The sequence below is a fragment of the Cercospora kikuchii genome (genome assembly GCF_019650295.1).
Source record: "Cercospora kikuchii DNA, contig_00003, whole genome shotgun sequence".
Lineage (NCBI taxonomy): Eukaryota > Fungi > Ascomycota > Dothideomycetes > Mycosphaerellales > Mycosphaerellaceae > Cercospora > Cercospora kikuchii.
Genome location: NW_025408584.1, coordinates 1,020,752 through 1,038,844, shown reverse-complemented (window position 1 = coordinate 1,038,844; position 18,093 = coordinate 1,020,752). Strand labels below are relative to the sequence as shown.

The 18,093-nt window shown below is 53.7% G+C and overlaps 8 protein-coding genes across 8 annotated transcripts; 5 read left to right on the top strand and 3 right to left on the bottom strand.

Moving 5' to 3' along the window:
• Nucleotides 1-249: 249 nt before the first annotated feature.
• Nucleotides 250-3,070, top strand: CKM354_000480500 (proteasome regulatory particle base subunit RPN1; the record flags this gene model as incomplete). Its single annotated transcript, XM_044800054.1, has 2 exons — nucleotides 250-2,988; nucleotides 3,047-3,070. The coding sequence occupies 2 exons, from the start codon at nucleotides 250-252 to the stop codon at nucleotides 3,068-3,070; spliced, it is 2,763 nt and encodes a 920-aa protein (XP_044655989.1).
• A 1,014-nt stretch (nucleotides 3,071-4,084) lies between these two features.
• On the bottom strand, nucleotides 4,085-6,133 carry CKM354_000480400 (uncharacterized protein; the record flags this gene model as incomplete). Its single annotated transcript, XM_044800053.1, has 2 exons — nucleotides 4,085-5,921; nucleotides 5,976-6,133. 2 exons carry the CDS (start codon nucleotides 6,131-6,133, stop codon nucleotides 4,085-4,087), a joined length of 1,995 nt encoding a protein of 664 aa, XP_044655988.1.
• Nucleotides 6,134-7,822: 1,689 nt separating this feature from the next.
• Nucleotides 7,823-9,404, top strand: CKM354_000480300 (uncharacterized protein; the record flags this gene model as incomplete). Its single annotated transcript, XM_044800052.1, has 3 exons — nucleotides 7,823-8,263; nucleotides 8,320-9,087; nucleotides 9,150-9,404. The coding sequence occupies 3 exons, from the start codon at nucleotides 7,823-7,825 to the stop codon at nucleotides 9,402-9,404; spliced, it is 1,464 nt and encodes a 487-aa protein (XP_044655987.1).
• Nucleotides 9,405-10,005: 601 nt separating this feature from the next.
• On the top strand, nucleotides 10,006-10,347 carry CKM354_000480200 (mRNA splicing protein SMX3; the record flags this gene model as incomplete). Its single annotated transcript, XM_044800051.1, has 2 exons — nucleotides 10,006-10,011; nucleotides 10,084-10,347. 2 exons carry the CDS (start codon nucleotides 10,006-10,008, stop codon nucleotides 10,345-10,347), a joined length of 270 nt encoding a protein of 89 aa, XP_044655986.1.
• Nucleotides 10,348-10,942: 595 nt separating this feature from the next.
• CKM354_000480100 (uncharacterized protein) lies at nucleotides 10,943-12,818 on the bottom strand (the record flags this gene model as incomplete). Its single annotated transcript, XM_044800050.1, has 2 exons — nucleotides 10,943-12,319; nucleotides 12,366-12,818. The coding sequence occupies 2 exons, from the start codon at nucleotides 12,816-12,818 to the stop codon at nucleotides 10,943-10,945; spliced, it is 1,830 nt and encodes a 609-aa protein (XP_044655985.1).
• Nucleotides 12,819-14,119: 1,301 nt separating this feature from the next.
• On the top strand, nucleotides 14,120-14,596 carry CKM354_000480000 (uncharacterized protein; the record flags this gene model as incomplete). The annotated part of the gene is made up of 1 exon (XM_044800049.1): nucleotides 14,120-14,596. One exon carries the CDS (start codon nucleotides 14,120-14,122, stop codon nucleotides 14,594-14,596), a length of 477 nt encoding a protein of 158 aa, XP_044655984.1.
• Nucleotides 14,597-14,876: 280 nt separating this feature from the next.
• CKM354_000479900 (uncharacterized protein) lies at nucleotides 14,877-15,557 on the bottom strand (the record flags this gene model as incomplete). The annotated part of the gene is made up of 1 exon (XM_044800048.1): nucleotides 14,877-15,557. The coding sequence occupies one exon, from the start codon at nucleotides 15,555-15,557 to the stop codon at nucleotides 14,877-14,879; it is 681 nt and encodes a 226-aa protein (XP_044655983.1).
• Nucleotides 15,558-17,497: 1,940 nt separating this feature from the next.
• CKM354_000479800 (uncharacterized protein) lies at nucleotides 17,498-18,046 on the top strand (the record flags this gene model as incomplete). Its single annotated transcript, XM_044800047.1, has 1 exon — nucleotides 17,498-18,046. The coding sequence occupies one exon, from the start codon at nucleotides 17,498-17,500 to the stop codon at nucleotides 18,044-18,046; it is 549 nt and encodes a 182-aa protein (XP_044655982.1).
• Nucleotides 18,047-18,093: the final 47 nt, after the last annotated feature.

Here is an 18,093-nt window from a genome sequence, read left to right as displayed (position 1 = left end):
CCTTCCCGAACAAGCCGCGCCATCGAAGCTGCTGCTGCTGTAACTAAGCACTTGGGCTCAGGCGACGACCTGACGCGTTGACAACATCAACTTCCACCAAACCTCTTCATCAATCGCCATATCTTCGCTGAGAGCGCCCGCGGATAGCTCTCTTGATTGCCACTTGTATCAGTCTGCCGGATCGATCGTCCGCCTCACCATCGAGCAGCGACAACACTATCAACATCCGAGCTCTCGTGATCGTCAGAGATGGCGAAGGAGGCGGAGAAGCCCAAGGCCGTCGACAAGGGCAAGGGAAAGGCTGAAGATGGCAAACAGGCCAACGGCGTCAATGGCGCCAAGGCAAATGGCAAAGATGGCAAGAAAGACAACGACCTCGACTTGCCGCCAGAGGAGTTGAGCGAAGAAGACCAGAAGCTCAAGGATGAGCTGGACATGCTCGTGGAGCGACTAACAGAGTCCGACTCATCGCTGTACTCCGCCGCGCTTGAAGCCATCAAGACGAGCATCAAGACATCGACCAGTTCGATGACAGCCGTGCCGAAGCCGCTCAAGTTCCTCCGACCACATTACGAGAAGCTCACCGAAGCATACGAGAAGTGGCCAAAGAGCTCCGAAAAGGACTCACTCGCCGACACACTGTCCGTATTGGGCATGACATATTCCGATGATGAGGATCGACGGGACACCTTGAAGTACCGACTGCTCGCGCCTGGCACAGACATCGGCTCATGGGGTCACGAGTACATGCGCCATCTCGCGCTGGAGATCGGGCAAGAGTACGAAGTTCGACAGCAGGAGGAGAAAGATTCCGAGGATATCACATCTTTGGCGCTGACGCTCGTGCCCTTCTTCCTCAAGCACAACGCTGAAGCCGACGCCGTCGACATTCTCTCCGAGCTCGAAATGATCGAGCACATCAAAGAGCATCTCGACGAGAACACGTACAGCCGCGTGTGCTTGTACATGGCATCGATGGTGCCGCTCCTCACATACCCTGACAACGATCGCTTCCTCCGCACTGCACACGATGTCTACTTGCAGTACAAACAATACACGCAAGCCATCTCATTAGCGATCAAGCTCAACGATCTTGAGCTCATCAAATCCGATTTTAACTCTGCGCCCGACAAAACCACAAAGCGCCAGCTCGCTTTCCTCCTTGCCCGACAGCGGATATCGATCGAGCTAGAAGGAGAAGACGCTGGGGATGAGGAGCTGCAAGAGTGCTTGAACAACACACGTTTGCCTACCTATTACAAATCTTTGGCGAAAGAGTTGAACGTATTGGACCCGAAGGTACCGGAGGACATCTACAAGTCACACCTGGAGTCGAATCGCACCGCAGGCCTGACCAACACAGATTCAGCGCGGCACAACCTTGCGTCAACATTTGTCAACGCTTTTGTTAACGCTGGCTTCGGCGAAGATAAGCTGATGCTGGTGGAAGGCGGTGTCAAGCAGAGCTGGGTGTGGAAGGTGAAAGAGGAGGGAATGCTTTCCGCTGCAGCATCTGCCGGTCTACTTCTCCTGTGGGACGTTGAGCTCGGTCTCGACAAGATTGATGCATATACATACGTCTCTGAAGACAAGATCAAGGCTGGTGCTGCATTGGCTATGGGTGTCATGAATGCAGGCGTGAAGGTTGAAGGTGATCCAACTCTCGCGCTCCTGGGAGACTTTGAGGGCAAGACTGTCGCAGACAAGGTTGCCCGCATCCTCGGTCTGGGCCTGGCATACGCAGGCTCAAACAACGAGGGCGTTCTCGAAGTCCTCCTTCCTCTCGTTAGAGACACTGGGTTAGAGATGCAGTTGTCTGCGAGCGCTGCGCTGTCCCTCGGCCTCGTCTTTGTTGGCACAGCACACTCGGATGTCAGCGAAGCTATTATCGAGACTTTCCTTGATGAAGATCGTAACAAGCAGCTCAAGGACAAGTGGACGCGCTTCATGACCTTGGGCCTCGCAGTGTTGTACTTCGGACAGCAGGAAGAGGTCGATGTCATTCTTGAGACACTGAAGGCTATCGATCACCCGATGTCCAAGCCCGCGTCTGTGCTCATCGAGATGTGCGCATGGGCAGGCACCGGTGCTGTGCTCAAATTGCAACAACTTCTCCACATTTGTAACGAGCACATCGAGGACAAGGACGACAAGGATGACGAGGACAAAGAGGAAGAGAAGAAAGAGGGCGACGAGAAGAAGGACATTGCCGGTGAACAACTGGTCCAGGCATATGCTGTGCTCGGTCTGGCTCTAGTGGCCATGGGCGAAGACATTGGCCAGGAGATGGTCCTCCGACAATTCGGTCATTTGATGCACTACGGCGAGCCTAACATTCGGAAAGCTGTGCCTCTTGCGATGGGTCTCATCAGCGTATCGAATCCTCAGATGAAGATCTATGACACCCTCTCTCGGTACTCACACGACAACGACGTTGATGTTGCAGTCAACGCAATCTTCGCCATGGGCATGGTTGGTGCTGGCACAAACAATGCTCGTCTCGCACAGCTTCTCCGACAGCTTGCATCATACTACCACCGAGATCCAAGTGCGCTGTTCATGGTCAGAATTGCGCAAGGTCTGCTGCACATGGGCAAGGGAACAATGTCCATCAGCCCCTTCCACACAGACCGAACGGTCCTCTCAAGAGTCTCGGCCGCTGGTCTGCTCACCGTTGCCATTTCACTCATCGAGAACCCGAAAGCATTCATTCTGGGCGAGCACCACTATCTGCTATACCACCTGGCTATCGCTATGAACCCTCGTTTCCTGATCACACTGGACGAAGACCTGAAGCCTGTACAGCTCAATGTTCGTGTAGGTCAGGCTGTCGATGTTGTTGGACAGGCAGGACGACCGAAGACAATTACTGGATGGCAGACGCAGTCAACACCCGTACTGCTCGGACACGGTGAGCGCGCAGAGCTCGAAGACGAGGAATGGATCTCAGTCGCGAACACATTGGAGGGTGTATGCATAGTGAAGAAGGTGAGCACAGGTCCCCACCTTTGACATTTATCTCGATCCATTACTGACAACTTCACAGAACCCGGATTGGGAAGCGCCGTAGAATGCGCTACCAATACATAACCTTGTTCGCTTTCTCGAAACGATCCCAAGCAACAAGGGCACGAGTCGCCTCGCCGAAGCCTACAGATTCGTCCACTCACTCATGGAAGCCCCGGATCCATGGCAGGCTGTCGCTGCGGCTTACAAAGACGAAGAGCGTCCTGTAACTCGCGATGAAGTCTACAATGCATTCGGCGGTAATCTCGTGAGGTTGAGAAATCACTTTGATAATCGTCTCGCTGGATGGCGATGGGATTCGGTCATGGTGGAAATTCTGAAAAGTCAAGAGTGGCATGGACGTATACGGCTAGAGTTGAAAGAAAAGCACGACAAGAAGAAGAAAGATGATGGTCATGATGATATGAATGGGCATCAGGATTAGATTGGCTGGTTTTGGCCGGCTTGCTGGTCTGCCTTTCTCTCTGCGCTTCTTTGATTACTTGGTCTTCACCACTCCTCATGCATCCACATTCGTATAGGCATAGACGACTACAATAGTGATGTGTATGGTATATTGTATCATTGGCAATCCGTTCTCCTTGCTACGTTTCAATATCTGATGGCATATCATGACTTCATCTTTCTCGGCTCTCCGCCGAGACATGGGATATGCGCGGATCCCGGTCTATCGGGCTTTCTACTGTATCCCCGAAGAGTGCACTCATGCACTTCATATCGCCCTGGAAAACGCGGGAAGCAGAAGCCGATACAGATCAAGAGCAAGGTAGGCGGTTGAGAATGCGATCGGAACGTCTCGGGCAGTTTGCGTGCAAGTAATCTTTTCTCTGGGCCACATTCTCGTGGCATATCTATTTGGTATATCTACAGTGCACAGCTTGCAAGCCATGCAGAGCACAAGACTGGTCTCTTCCGTCGTGCATGCATCGCATCGCGTGACCCATAGCCCGTTTCATTAACAAGAAATTGTGTGAACGCCGCCCTTTTTCTCTCTTCGCTAAAGTGTAAAGCAAACTCGTAAAAGGTGTGTATCGTGTCATGACTGCTATCCCAGCTCTTACAACGAGACCTCGACACGGCCCTCGTTACCTGGAGCACCCTTGCCAAGCTCTGGGAGCATGTAAGTGATGTCATCCCAAGGATGTCTGTAGAGACCGCTACGCAGACGCTTCTGGTCGAGGAAGTGAGCAATGAGACCGATGGAGCGACCGAGCACGAAGAGACCGTTGAGGACACCCATCTTGAGGTAGTCCTCGGCTTCTTCGTTGGAGAAAGCGCCGGAGTTGCGGAGGAGATCGACGAAGCAGACGGCGACACATCCATCAACGTTGAGGATCAGGTTGTCCTTCTTGGATGTGGTGACGGTCTCGACGGCGATGGCGTAATCGAGGAGCTTGGTGGATGGGAAGTTCTGTTGGCAGTATTCCTTCACGAGCGAGACACGGAGATCGGGGTTGTTTCGTGACTTGACACGGTGACCGATACCGGGAATCAGCTTGTTCTCCTTCCTCATGGTGTCGACGAAGTCACGAGGAGAGAGACCCTTGTCGAAAGCGCGAGTGAACTCCTCGGCGGCGCCGTCAAGCGCACCACCAAAGCGGGAGCCGATTGTGAGAAGACCAGCAACGAGAGATGAGATCAGATCCTTGCCGGCACGAGTAGTGATGATGGTGTTCATGGCACCAGACACAGCTGGACCGTGATCGGCAGTAAGCATGAGAACCATCTCCAAGAACTTGGAGGCGTATTTGGGCAATCTGCGGCGGAACCACAGAAGGGACATGACACCGCCAATACCAATGTCCTCCTTGAAGACCTCAGTGATGGGGATACCAGCGTACAGGAGTTCTTGGCCACGGTCGTCGGAAATAGTGGAGATGAAGGCAGCTGGCTTACGGATAAGACCAAGCTCCTGGGCCCACGAGTAATCGATTGGAATCTTTGGAACAGCTGGCTCTGGAGCAGGCTTGATTTGGCCTTCCTTGACAAGCTGTTGGTAGACCTTGGAGAGCTCCTTTGGCAGGTCCTCGAAGGTCTCTGGGACGAAGAAACCAGCGTCCCTCATAGCCTTGTTCTTCACGGCGGCCTGCTCGAGCTGAGAGTTGGCCATCGAACCAGCGTGACCGAATTGCACCTCAGTCTTGAGCATGCTAGCAACGGTACCGATGGCCCAGGCGACGATTGGCTTCTTGATGGTGCCGTTCTTCTTGGCTTCAATCACACGGTACTCCTCCACACCACCGACTTCACCAAGCAAGAGCAGGATCTTGCACTCGGGATCGGCCTCGAAACGGAGCATGTGGTCGATGAAAGTCGTACCAGGGTATCTGTCACCACCAATGGCAATACCCTCGTACACACCATCGGTCTCTTGCGCGACAATGTTGTTCAGCTCGTTGGACATACCTCCAGACTTGGAGACGTAGCCGACGGAGCCCTTGCGGTAGAGCTTGGAAGCCACAATGTTGTCCATCATACCACCAGTGTTTCCGATCTTGAATGCACCTGGCTTGATACCACCAACGGTGGCAGGGCCAATGATTGTGACACCCTTCTTCTTCGCAACGTGGAGAATCTCACGTGCTCGTCGCTCAGGCACACCTTCAGCGATGATGGCAATCGACTTGATTTGTGGGAACTCCATGAGCTCCATGGTCGATTGGTAGACGGATCGGGAGGAGGCGAAGTTGACGACGGTGTCGACATCGCTGTGCTTGGCCATGGCGTCTGAGACCTGCTGGTAGACAGGGAGGAGAGTCTCGGAGGTGCCCCAGTACATCTTGCTGACGAACTGGCCACCAAAGGTGTAGATGATACCGGCTACGGAGGGAGTCTTGCGCTTGCAGATGAAGTCGAAGTCGAGCATGCCTTGCACGGCCTTTGTCTGCATACCGCTGCGGAGAAGTCAGTATTGCCGTTGCTTGCCATTGGACTGTGGTTGCACCTACTAGACAAAACATCTCGTCTTGGGGTGGAAGAGAGTGTGCTGTGGAGTGGGGCTCAGAGGCCTGCTGGGAGCGACGAAGCGCTGGATGTTGTCGTTGGCGGACAGGCTGCTGTCCTTGTGTGTGCCATTGACGCCGTTTGCGCCATTGGTGGTGGCCATGGTGGGCGGATTTCAGCCAAGGACAATTCTATGTGATTTATCGAGTGCTGTAAATGTTCTGGTCAGTTCAGATTCCTTCGCAACTTCCACAGCTCTGCGACTGCCACGTCTGGAATCGCGATTGCCGCTGCGAGGGTGGAAACGAGGGAGCCAGTCTCAAACAACCCGAACGCGGGCAGTTTCGAGCTCTGGCAGCTGACGCCAGAAATTCTAGGGACCAGCGGGGCGGGAATTGGGAATGCAGACTTACCACGGAGAGGATTGTATTGTGCCTCAGAGAGAGTGTGGATGAGAAGATGGAGAAGGAGGAGGAGCGGCGGTGAGTGCGAGGGAGAGATGGGCAGGCGGGTGTGATTTCTTGTCGTCGGACTTTGTCGAGCTGGTGGTGATCCCTGCGTGCACCAAAAGTATATTGGCTTCAACGCTCCTCTCCCGACGCCGGTGGGAGGCTGACGGGGATCCGCTGGAGTCCTCGTAACACGCGCCATCTCATCGGTCCGCCAACATCAGGCCTCTCGTTCTCGTGAAGCGCGGGTCCCACCGCTCAGCAACTGCAGAATCGTACCATCCGTGCTCAACTCAGCATTTCACAATTAACACGCGGAGCAATTCACACACGCGAGCGAGCCCGACAGGGCTTAGCCCCGCCAGCCCTCGTTCTCGCTTTCCGGCAACATGCGCTGCCCTGAACTTTGGGGATGGACATGTTTCTGCTGAGGCTCATCACGCTGCCCCTCCACGCGAGCGAGCAACGAGCGGGCGTTGATATCTGCTTCCATTGCAGCTGCATCCACGCGCGCCGTGGAACGCATTGGGCGCGGCTCTGCAGCGCCTGGCGAGCCGACCACGCCCGTTGCAATGCGGCCCTCCACGGCAAAACATTTTGTAGGGAGGCCCAGCGTGCGTCATGCGCAGGGCCAACAGTGCGCGCTGGGGTTGGACTGTCGATCGCCGACGGGAAGCTTGCGCGTGGGCCTGCATTTGCGCCCGCGTCTAGCGCAGCTCATCGCCTGGGAGAGCTTCAACATGTCTGTGTCGAGCGCTGATGAGACCGTCAATCCCGAAGCCCATTGTCGTCCTGTCCGACTTCCTGACACACTCCTCCATTCCTCTCCCACTCGCTCCTCCCTCTCACATCTTCCATTACACCTACACATCTAATTCCGGCGACTCGCTCCAGCGCAAGTGCAGCCGCAGGACCTTCTTCAGCCTCGAGGTGCGTAGTCAGATTTTATTTTTAAAGCTCCAGCTGGGCCCTGGATTCCCATTCCCGCTGACTGCTGCACCGCTTCGGACTTTTTTTGACACGCCCATCTAACCCCCGAGCGCACTTTCCCGTGGCCTGTTCCCTGCGAAGAAGGAATTGGAAGTGTACGAGCCTGCGCAAAAAGAGCTGAAACTTGCACACAATCCGCGGCGAGAGAAAGACATTCGCAGCACTAGAAACACCTCTAGCGCCAAGCTGCCACCGCAACTCACCCGCGGGCGCCTTCCCATTGTACAGCTTGCTCGCTAAGCTTTCCTCACCGTCACCCGCAGTTTCAACTTGGAGCCCGGGGATCATCAGACCAGCTTCGCCGCCAATTTTTCACTGTCCGGAGCTGTCTTGTTCGGACACCTGCTTACCAAAAGCCAGAAACAGCTTTCTGAAGAAATTCACTCAACCACAATCTTGCAAACACCACCACAATGTCTGCGAAGCCAATCACAGAAGCAGATGGCAAAGCCATTCTGAACTACCACTTGACCCGCGCGCCTGTCATCAAGCCAACTCCTCTCCCACCTTCATCGACGCACAACCCACCAGCCAAACTTGCCACAATAACTTTTGCCGATGGCGACGACGTCAACGGTGTTCTGGACGCTGCTGAGGCCAAATACCCTTTCCTCCTCCAGCAAGGCGCCAAGTTCGTTGCAAAGCCAGATCAACTGATCAAGCGACGAGGCAAGTCGGGACTTCTCAAGCTCAATGCTACTTGGGCAGAGGCGAAGGAGTGGATCGCAGCACGCGCAAACAAGATCCAAAAGGTCGAGCACATTGAGGGCGCTCTGAGGAATTTCCTCGTCGAGCCTTTCGTGCCCCACCCTCAAGAAACCGAGTACTACATCAACATCAACTCCGCTCGTGAGGTACGCAGGAATCCGCTCTTCGGCCATTGTACAATCTCGGCTAACCAAAATCGCAGGGTGACTGGATCCTCTTCTACCACGAGGGTGGTGTTGATGTGGGAGACGTCGACGAGAAGGCTGCTAAGCTGCTCATTCCAGTCGACCTCAAGGAATACCCAAGCAATGAGGAAATCGCCAAGGCACTCCTCCCTAATGTGCCAAAGGGTGTCCACCCAGTCCTCATTGATTTCATTTCACGATTGTACGCCGTCTACGTCGACTGCCAATTCACCTACCTCGAAATCAACCCGCTCGTCGTCATTCCTAACGCCGAGGGAACCTCCGCCGACGTCCACTTCCTCGATCTCGCAGCAAAGATTGACCAGACCGCCGAGTTCGAGTGCGGTGTCAAGTGGGCTGTTGCACGCGCCCCAGCAGCTCTCGGTATCCCAGTCGCGAACACTGGCTCCAGCAAAGTCTCCATCGATGCTGGCCCACCGCTCGAGTTCCCCGCTCCTTTCGGTCGTGAGATGAGCAAAGAGGAGGCATACATTGCAGAGATGGACGCAAAGACCGGTGCCTCGCTCAAGCTTACCATCCTCAACTCACAAGGACGTGTGTGGACACTTGTCGCTGGTGGTGGTGCCTCCGTGGTCTACGCTGATGCCATTGCATCTGCTGGCTTCGCTGGTGAGCTCGCCAACTACGGAGAGTACTCTGGTGCTCCAACCGAGACACAAACCTTCCACTACGCACGCACAGTCCTCGACCTCATGCTGCGAGCACCACAACACCCAGAGGGCAAGGTCCTCTTCATCGGTGGTGGTATTGCTAACTTTACCAATGTAAGTCTCCTCGCCAAATCCGTAGAATATCTACCCGAAGTCCGGCGCTAACTCCTGCACAGGTTGCCAGCACATTCAAGGGTGTCATCCGCGCACTCCGTGAAGTCGCACCTCTTCTGAACGAGCACAAGGTCCAGATCTGGGTGCGTCGTGCAGGTCCCAACTACCAGGAAGGTCTCAAGAACATCAAGGCCGTGTTCAAGGAGCTCGATTTGAACGGCCACGTTTTCGGCCCCGAGATGCACGTGTCGGGTATTGTCCCACTTGCGCTTATTCCTGGCAAGTACCACGAGGGCATCAAGGAGTTCGAGGGTTAAACAGCTGAACCTCCTTCCTCGTACTGTATGATGCTTGATGCTGGAGTTCGGATGAAAGAAGCGACCCGGTCGCGGTTATTGCTGTGGGAATACAAAAATGCTTCGTATGAATGACACGCCGGATGAGTACGGACGACACAGGCGCACCCTTTGCGTTGCGCTGGGAGCATTGCACAGGAGTATATAGACTTTTGTACGCGGATACCACTTGCTTGCTCTGATGCTTCTTTTGCCTCACAAGTACTCATTCATTGATGTCTATGGGAAGACGTGATGGAATTTGCTACAAAACACTCGCATCACTATATGCACTGGTGCCATGAAGTTCTGATGTTCTAATTCTATCGCAGACCTCCGTGGCAGGTCACAGTGTAGATACCATGAGCGAGTCGTGTTTTCAGGCACTTACGAAACTCATGCCTCAGGCCAACTTTCCACTTGTCGCGCAGTCGCGCCTCCGCTCCGACTCTCCCAAAATCTCCACCAGCCAGCAACTTCAACAGCGTTCACGTCCAGCCCTTTGCACCAACACGCCCCACCCTTCCACCTCCTCGCAAACCTCCAAACTTATCGCGCATCGCGCGCCACAAACACCGCAACAATGAGCGTACGTCCACCTTCCACCCTATTTTCCTCCAATCGCAACTACGAATCCCCCCCAACTAACACTTCTGCTTAGTTCATCCCCCTCAACCCTCGCCCGATGCTCCAAGGCCTCGTAAACAAAGACGTCATCGTCCGCATCAAATGGGGACAAGAATACACGGGACGTCTGGTTTCCGTGGACTCGTATATGAATATTCAACTCAGCGGTGCGGAAGAAAAAGCGGCGAATGGACAGGATGGTGGGGTGTTGGGACAGGTGTTGATCAGATGTAATAATGTCTTGTGGATTTCGGCAAAGGATAAGCAGGCGAATGGGGATGCGGAGATGGCTGGGTAGAGAGAGGATGAATGAGGAACAAGAATTGAGGGAAGTGAATAATCAAAGGACTGGTTCTGCATCTCTTGCGCTGGAAATGATGTGGAATAGCGATAAAGCGCGAGCTTCGCGGGGACTTCGCAGTCACGATGAGAATGGGTCGGGGGCCGTGAGATTGAACTTCACGGAGCGAGGAAGGGGATTGCTCCGCATGGACGAGACCTGGGTTGGTGAGCTTGTTGAACGAAGCAGAGAACACGCCAGATGGTCGCCAAAATCGCGTTGCCTTGGACGCTACGATCAGGTTAGTAGCATGCAACAAATGATCACGACGTATTTCACTTTTGTGCTGAACAGTCATTTCTTTCCTCAGCTAGTGCCAAATCGCGCGAAGATGTACCAAGTCCGATGGAATAGCTACGAGGATAGAAGCCGAATTTATCTTAATTACCATGAAAAGGGACGCCGTTCATTGAAAAGGGTATCACAGAAGAGTATGTACAAGTCATCCTCCAGCACGCGCACTGCGCAAGACACTGTTCTCTCCAGCTCTTCTCTTCATTTCCGCATCATCGGTCGTAAAATCATAAAATACTTCATTCCTCCCGCATTCGCGTCAAACATGCTCGCGCGTCAGCGTAGGTCGGATACCATTCGGATCAGCAAATGGATCATGCCTCGTTTCCTCCATGCTAGGCCTCAAACTCGCCGGATCCTGCGGGGCCCCCAAGTGATTTCTACCGGCTTCGGCATTCTTCATCTCCCAAGATCCTATTCGCTCGTGTCCGCGAGGCTCATCGACAACAGAAGCGCCTACCATAGCTCCGCCTTTTGGAATGGTCAGGTCTTGGTCACTTTGCATTTTTCTCCCGCCTTTGAAACCTCCAAGGTCGCTCTTGCGGTCGTGCTTTTCGCGTCGGACTCGCACGCCACCGACGAGCATTGCCAGGCCGAAGAGGATTCCGGCGATCACGAGCGCGATGACTGCGCCGACGACACCGGCGACTGCAGGTGCCAAGCCATGGTGGCGATGAGAGCCTCGCGAAGCAGAATCAGATTCGTTCCCGTCTTCGTCGAATGCGGCGCAGAAGAGTGTCGTGGCACCACATTCGTTGCACCAGTTGCCGATGCCGGACATGGCAATGTTGTTCATCCCGTCGCGGAAGTCCTCCCATGACATGTCGCTTTCGATATTTGCGCGACCAAAGAGAGGATACGAGCGGAAGGGATTTGAAGCTTCGTCTGCTGTGCCATTGCGGAACAGGAAGCGGACGTAGAGGTCGTTGGTGCTCGGGAAGGTAGATGTGTCGTTTGTGATGCTGAAAAGCTCAAAGACTACCGAGGAAGCAAAGTCGGCGGTTCCGAAGAATCGAGAATCACGCTGAGGCAGACCGGCGAGTGCGAAGAAGGATGTGAGAGGGTGATAGTCGGCGAAGAGGAGATTCAGCTTGTTGCGGCCGAAATCAGAGTAGTTGATGGCTGCGCTCAGCAATTCCAAGACTCGTGAGGCGAACATGTTTCCTGCGACTGTTGAGATGCTGCCATCGACAGGTTGTTGCTGCACGCGTTGCCGAGTTGTCAGCCTCCTAGCAGTAAGATTTCCAAGCTGACCGTATTGCTGCTCATCAGCCAGATAGCGCAAAGTGTCCAGGAAGCTGGTGTTGGTGGTGGAGGAGCGATATCCAGCCAACTCGTCTCGGACAGTCGCGTTATATGCATTCTGATACCGTAGGTAGTCGTAAATCGCATAAGCGTTGTCATAGCTCCAGTAACCTTGGTCTAGGACACCAATGAGTGTTGCACTGCCCACCGCGGCGTATGTGCCATTGAACTCTTCATCTGTGCCATCACTGCCTCCGGCTGTGTCAGACAATTCTGCTGCGATCTCGAACGACGGGCAACCTAGATTGCCGGAGAGGTAGATGTAGTTTGGATCGTTAGGGCCGGCGGTTCGGAGCTGTGGGTATTGATAGCCACCCAGTGGCGCTTGGACCTAGCATTGTCAGCAATGTCATAAAGCAACAGCAGAGACTACTCACAACTGTGCCGTTAGCAGGCGTGTACACTCGATAAGGATCGGCATCGTTGTCGGTCCCGTTTCCAGGAGTGTACGCAGGATACAAGCCTTGCATGAACGCCTGCTGTGTGGCCAAATTGTATTGTTGCTCCAGTGCCAGCGAGGTGGTCTGGAATTGATCATATCTATTTTTATCAAGTCCAACAAGCTCGCCACCTGAGGCCTCATCGCCAACGGTGCCATTGCTCACTCTCATGTACCGACTGCGGAAGAAACTGCCAGCTGCGAAGGCTTCCTGAGCGCCGGTGGAGGTGATCTGGGATGGCGTCTTGCCCAAGATTTCTGGTGTTCGTTCGCCAGTCCTCGTGAAGACCACGCTTGACCAGACGACATATCGCGGTGCTGTGGTATTCTGTGCAGACGCCCCAGGCGCAAGCAGCAGTGCTCCCACAAGAGCTGCGGCGGTGGCGAGCATCTTGACCGCCTTCAATCGCGCGTGGGTGGTTCGACAATCCTGCGGCTGCCAGCAGCGCACGCCAGAGGTATAGAGGGAGTTTTGCTCGCCGGGGAGTGTTTTGAATGATGGCAATGAGCAGGGAAAAGGCTCACTCACCTGGACCAGAGGTTGGAGCTACGGGACTTATCATATGCGAGCTGTTTATCGGCCTTGTATCCGATCAAGGTCAGCGCCCAGCACGCCATGTGAGTTGGGCCAGAGCATCGTGTGAGCTCCCAGCCGCACACCTCGCAGCACGACATGCAGCTACGTGCCATGAAAGGCTGAAAGAAGGAAGCACTTGACCTGTTCCAGCGTGTCTCTGCGCCGTGCCGAAGGTGGGGTGCGTATTGGCTCGATTTGAGTTTCTGGCATCGTGGCGATGAGTTCTTGGACATGTCTCTCGCCATGCAGCGACATCTTCGTATCGCCAGGCTCGTGGGACAAGGACCAGGGCCCTTGAAGGACTTTGGTCGCTTCGTCAGACTCACTGATCGTTGTGATATTGGCGAAAGACGAATGCGACTGGCGACGGAGGAGCGCAGTTGGCTTTGCGGGGTGTGACGACCGGCTGAGTCGGGGCTCGGCAAAAAGCTTGGACGCAAGGATGGAAAGGACGAGGTTGGTGAACTTCACGTCCATGCCCGATATCACGATATCGCACGATCTGTGCCACTTTGCACTCTGGTTGACTTTCGACTCGCTCACAAAGACCATGGAATCCTGCCAACATTCTGGCAGTAGTCAGGCTGAGAGGAGAACGGAGTCGAGGGCGTATGCGACTTCCCTCCATCTGTTAGCTCGTAGCACAGACTTGACAAATTGAAGGCAACTGGTATACCGTTGCCTACCTGCATCTGATCTCTGCGCCATTCCGCGCTCTCATCTGCGGTGCACTTGGGAATTGCGGCTCAACACCGACTCCAAGACTCGCGGCCACTTCCCACGTGAACTGAACGTGAAATTCTGGCCAGACTCAATGACTTTGCGATGCGCAGAAACTCCCTCTTAAAGCCTCATCGAGGACAGGACTGCAACAACTTATTACTATGTGCAATCGTCCCTGAAAGGTTTCTCTACAACCAAATGCCAAGATTTTGCGACTAGTGTTCAGAGGAGAAGAGCTAACAGATCTTGCCGAGGCTGCGTAACCCTGACTTCATATGCTCGAGGAATGTGGGAATTAGTGCGAGATACATAACGAGACGAGGCAGCAGTTCCTTGTCTATCAAGAGCAGACGAACAAGGAACAGAAAGTCAAGCACAAGACGCTCACAACAATGGCCTCAAATCTTAACGTCCCCCTCCTCTCCATCCCATTCTACTACGTCCTTGCCATTTTCCCACATGGCTGGGCAATCTCCAAAGCTGCCAAAGGCGACATGAACCGTCACGACAACCGCAATCCAAAAGGCTCGACCTTCCACGAATCATTGCGCAAGCGCCTCACATCAGCTGAGTTCGCTGCATTCGAGCGAGCGGAATCTTGCCACAGGAACCACTTGGAGAACATGCCTCTCTACGTCGCCGCCGTCTTCGCAGGACTGCTTGCGGAGAATAAGCTCGGCAAAGGAAGCGTTGGATTGGCAAGCTTCGTGTATGGCTGGAACGCGATCCGAATTCTATACACTGCGAATTATTTGACGACTGAGACAAGGAACTGGAGTTATTTGCGAAGTCTTTTATACTTCGCGGGTACTGGATGGGCGTTTGCGATCCTTTATCGTGCTTCGAAGGCTGTAGGAGAGCAGAATTAGAGGAGTTGCACGGCTTGGATCAGGACCCTACCCAGCGCGGACGACAAACAGGCACAGAAAGGAAACCAAAAGCCGAAGTCTTATCATTTTGTTACAGACTAATTGCACAAGTAGAATCTTGAAAACGAAACGACTTGACATCGTCGAACCGCTCGACTATCGCTAAGCACTGGCTCCATCGCAGACACATCGCTAAGTGACACAACGCTGGACTGCTCCCAAGCTCAAGACATCTCGCTTTATTTTCAAATGCTGCCCTCTTTGTGATTCATGGCGCTCCTCAATTATATCCAGACCTGTCGTTTTCACTTTGAACGGCCTCCGCCTGTCGTGTCTCCCGGACCTGATCAAAGGCACGAACAGTCGCTGCGGGAACTGTGGAAACTGCTTCTGTTTTTGTGGCCATGGCAGCCACCTGGGGCAAGGTCGTTGCGGGAACCTCGTTGTTGTCGCCATCCTTTGTCGTCTCTGGCGTCTGCTGTACTGTGGACGTTGAAGTCGTGAGGGTTATATTCCCAGGAAGACATTCGCTCGGTCTATACCCTGGTCGTGTCTTGCGCTTCTCACAAGCACAATACTTCTCGACGGCTTTCCGAATCCTCATGACCTCTTCGTGGCTTGCTTTCTTTTCGATACCATATCCTTTCAGTCCTCTCTTGAGCTCCGGGTCGATCATCAGCAGCCACTTCAGCTCCCAGAACTTCACTTTGAAGACGATTTTCTCATTCTTGAGCTTGATGGGTTTCCTCTTCGGCTTAGGCTTGAAAGACTGGCTTGGTGGAGATTGTGAAATCCAGTCCGGTCCAGAATTATAAGACCATCTCGAGCTGGGGCGAGAAGGCCATCTCCGTGGATGATGGTATGGCCAGTTGCTGACCATGCGGTGACAAATGTGTAGAAACTCGGCCAGGGCGAATGATACTACCAGTAGCAGTAGTAGCGCCAGGAGACGGAAGTTCATGGTGACGGCTCGGTTCAAGGAGGAGATCGCTGCTGTACAGTTGTGGTTGCTGTGCTGTTGTCGAAATTCTGGACACAAGAAGGTGAATTGAACGAAGAGTAACTTGGATACCAGGAGTGAGCTTGAGCGACCAGCGAATATTTCTTTCCTCTGGTGCCACGGCCCGCAAGTACACCGACCCAGTATAAAGCGTGCCGATATTTATTCATGGTCCGGATCGGTACATACTTTGGAAACGTGCGGCCTCGTGGGGATTTCCTGGTTCAGATCTGGATCCCCTCATCCAATTTTCAAAAATTTCTTCCTAGCACTGGCAACAGATCGGACTCCTTGGCCGCTGTCTCGTACGTGGAGTCGGCCTCCTTCAAGGCCTGTGCGCTCACGCGAATGCGATTTGCATTTGATCGCGATTTTGAGAGCCAGGGCACCAACAGTGGCAATGTGTATCACACAAATTGCGCATACGACCATCATGGTGTTCGAAAGCATTTTTGGTTCTTGCAGAGTGTCAACGTCGGTTTGTGATGAGAGGTAATTGGAGTGAAGAGGACTGCAGATGTCGACTCTATCGAACTTGGCCGGCAGATCCTGCCAAATGGCCCCATTTGGTGGCTTCGAAAGAGGGAGTGGTCTGAGAGTGGTTGCTCACAAAGCTTACCATTACTTTGAACATGATTCCCTTAGGAATTCTCGATGACACAACGTCGAGAGTCATTGACCCTCGTTGGCACACAAGCATACTGTGATTCAGAGAGCGACCACGCCGACGAGATTTCTCGGGGTTCTGCTGAACGTGCGATGGTGCTGGATCTAAATTTCCGTTGGCCTTCACTTATGCTGTAGTTTAGAGAACGACTTCCTGAATAGGTCATCTCTGAGCAATGGGATATGTGCCTTATCCATACATTCTGACCTGCAATGGCTTTCAGTCGCAACGTGATTCAGAGAAAGCCCGAGATCAAGGTAACTCTGGAAAACGGCCCAAATGCCACCTTGTCATCTCTTGAACTACGCTCGCTTTCATTAGCAATGTAGCGCAGAGAAAGGGACGCAGAAAACTTTATCGCTTTGTGAACCGCATTTCCATATCATTATTACCTATACTCTACAATGCAAAAAATCAAACTTTTCCAGCGCCAGTGGATCCCCTCCCCATTTGACTCCGCAAAAGACCCTTCCTCCCCATTCCTCCATCGCTCCTTCCCTTCCCTTCCCCTCCCTCCCTCCCTTCCATTCCTTTCCTTCCCTTCCCTACAATTCCACCCAAGTCATCTCCTCGAAGTCGCATGGCTGCCGGATAGCCTGCTCACCCTCTTGCCCGGCGAGATCGACTGTGACCGGGGCCATCTCCTTCCAGCCGATCGATTGTCTTGGGCTTTGATCTGCCACTTGGCCGGCTCCGAAGTTGCACCAGTCCTGGAGCATCAGGAGGGTGCAGGCGTGAAAGCGTAGTGGCGCTTGGTGTGTGCGCCGGAAGATTCTGCCGGTGGGAGTGCGCACCAGGGCCATGTAGTAGACGATGGCAGACATGTTGGCGTGGTGATCGTGTGTGTCTCTGTTGGTATTTTTGGTGGCGAGTTGTGGCAGTGTGTCGATCTGTTTGCTCGAGTGTGTCTGAAGCTGCCAGAGAGAGGATGGGCAGAGGGCATGGTGGGCTGTAGTACATATGGATGCAAAGAGACACTCACAGGGTTTGGTACTAAGGACGGCGCCAGAAGTGAGTACATTACCGTATCCGTTCGTTCTGGTCGAGAGGCCTCATCAAGTAAGTTTCGTCCTTAGAGAAATTGTCCTCGATTCCTTGACGACACGGTGTCAGATCCTGTCGGTATCCATAAGTACTACATGCCCCCAGTCAGGTCTGCTCCCATAATTTCGAAGAGAACTCATACCAAAAACCAAGATCAACAACCTCTCTTCAAATATTCCAAAAAGTCAACATGTCTCAGACATTCTTCGAGCCTACGCCGGCGACAGGAGTCAACAAGTACTCCAAGCCCAACAGAGTCTGGTTCAGAGACGAGGCTTACGATATGCCAACAACACCACCACCACAAGAGCACAAGAAAAATGTGGTGCTAGCCAAAGTCCCCAAGCTCTACCGGGACACCAAGATCGCCATCAGATGGCACTTCCGTCGCCTGCTCTCAGGAGATATTTCGGCTCACCTGCGCGCTCTCTGCCCACAAGGGCAGGTCCGAGACGTCACGTACTGGGCTGAGGTCTCGATCTGCAGCGGCAGTCTTCAAGAGCCACACGCTGGTGCCGGGAAGACGACTGTTCAACGCGTCCGCAAATGCCGACAGATCCGTCCTGGAGGTGGAAAGCATCATTTCCAGCTGATGCAGGCGCGGGAATGGCTCGAGGAACAGAGGGAGAGATATAAGGATGCTAAGACCGAAATGGTAATGGGGTGGTACGCGAGACCGCGCGGAGCTGGTCCGGAGACGAGTTGGGAGAAGTGGGGTGGGGAGTGGTGGGACTTGTAGGACGAGACGCGAGATTCGGTGTTGTGAGAGGGCGCAATCGTGGGTAC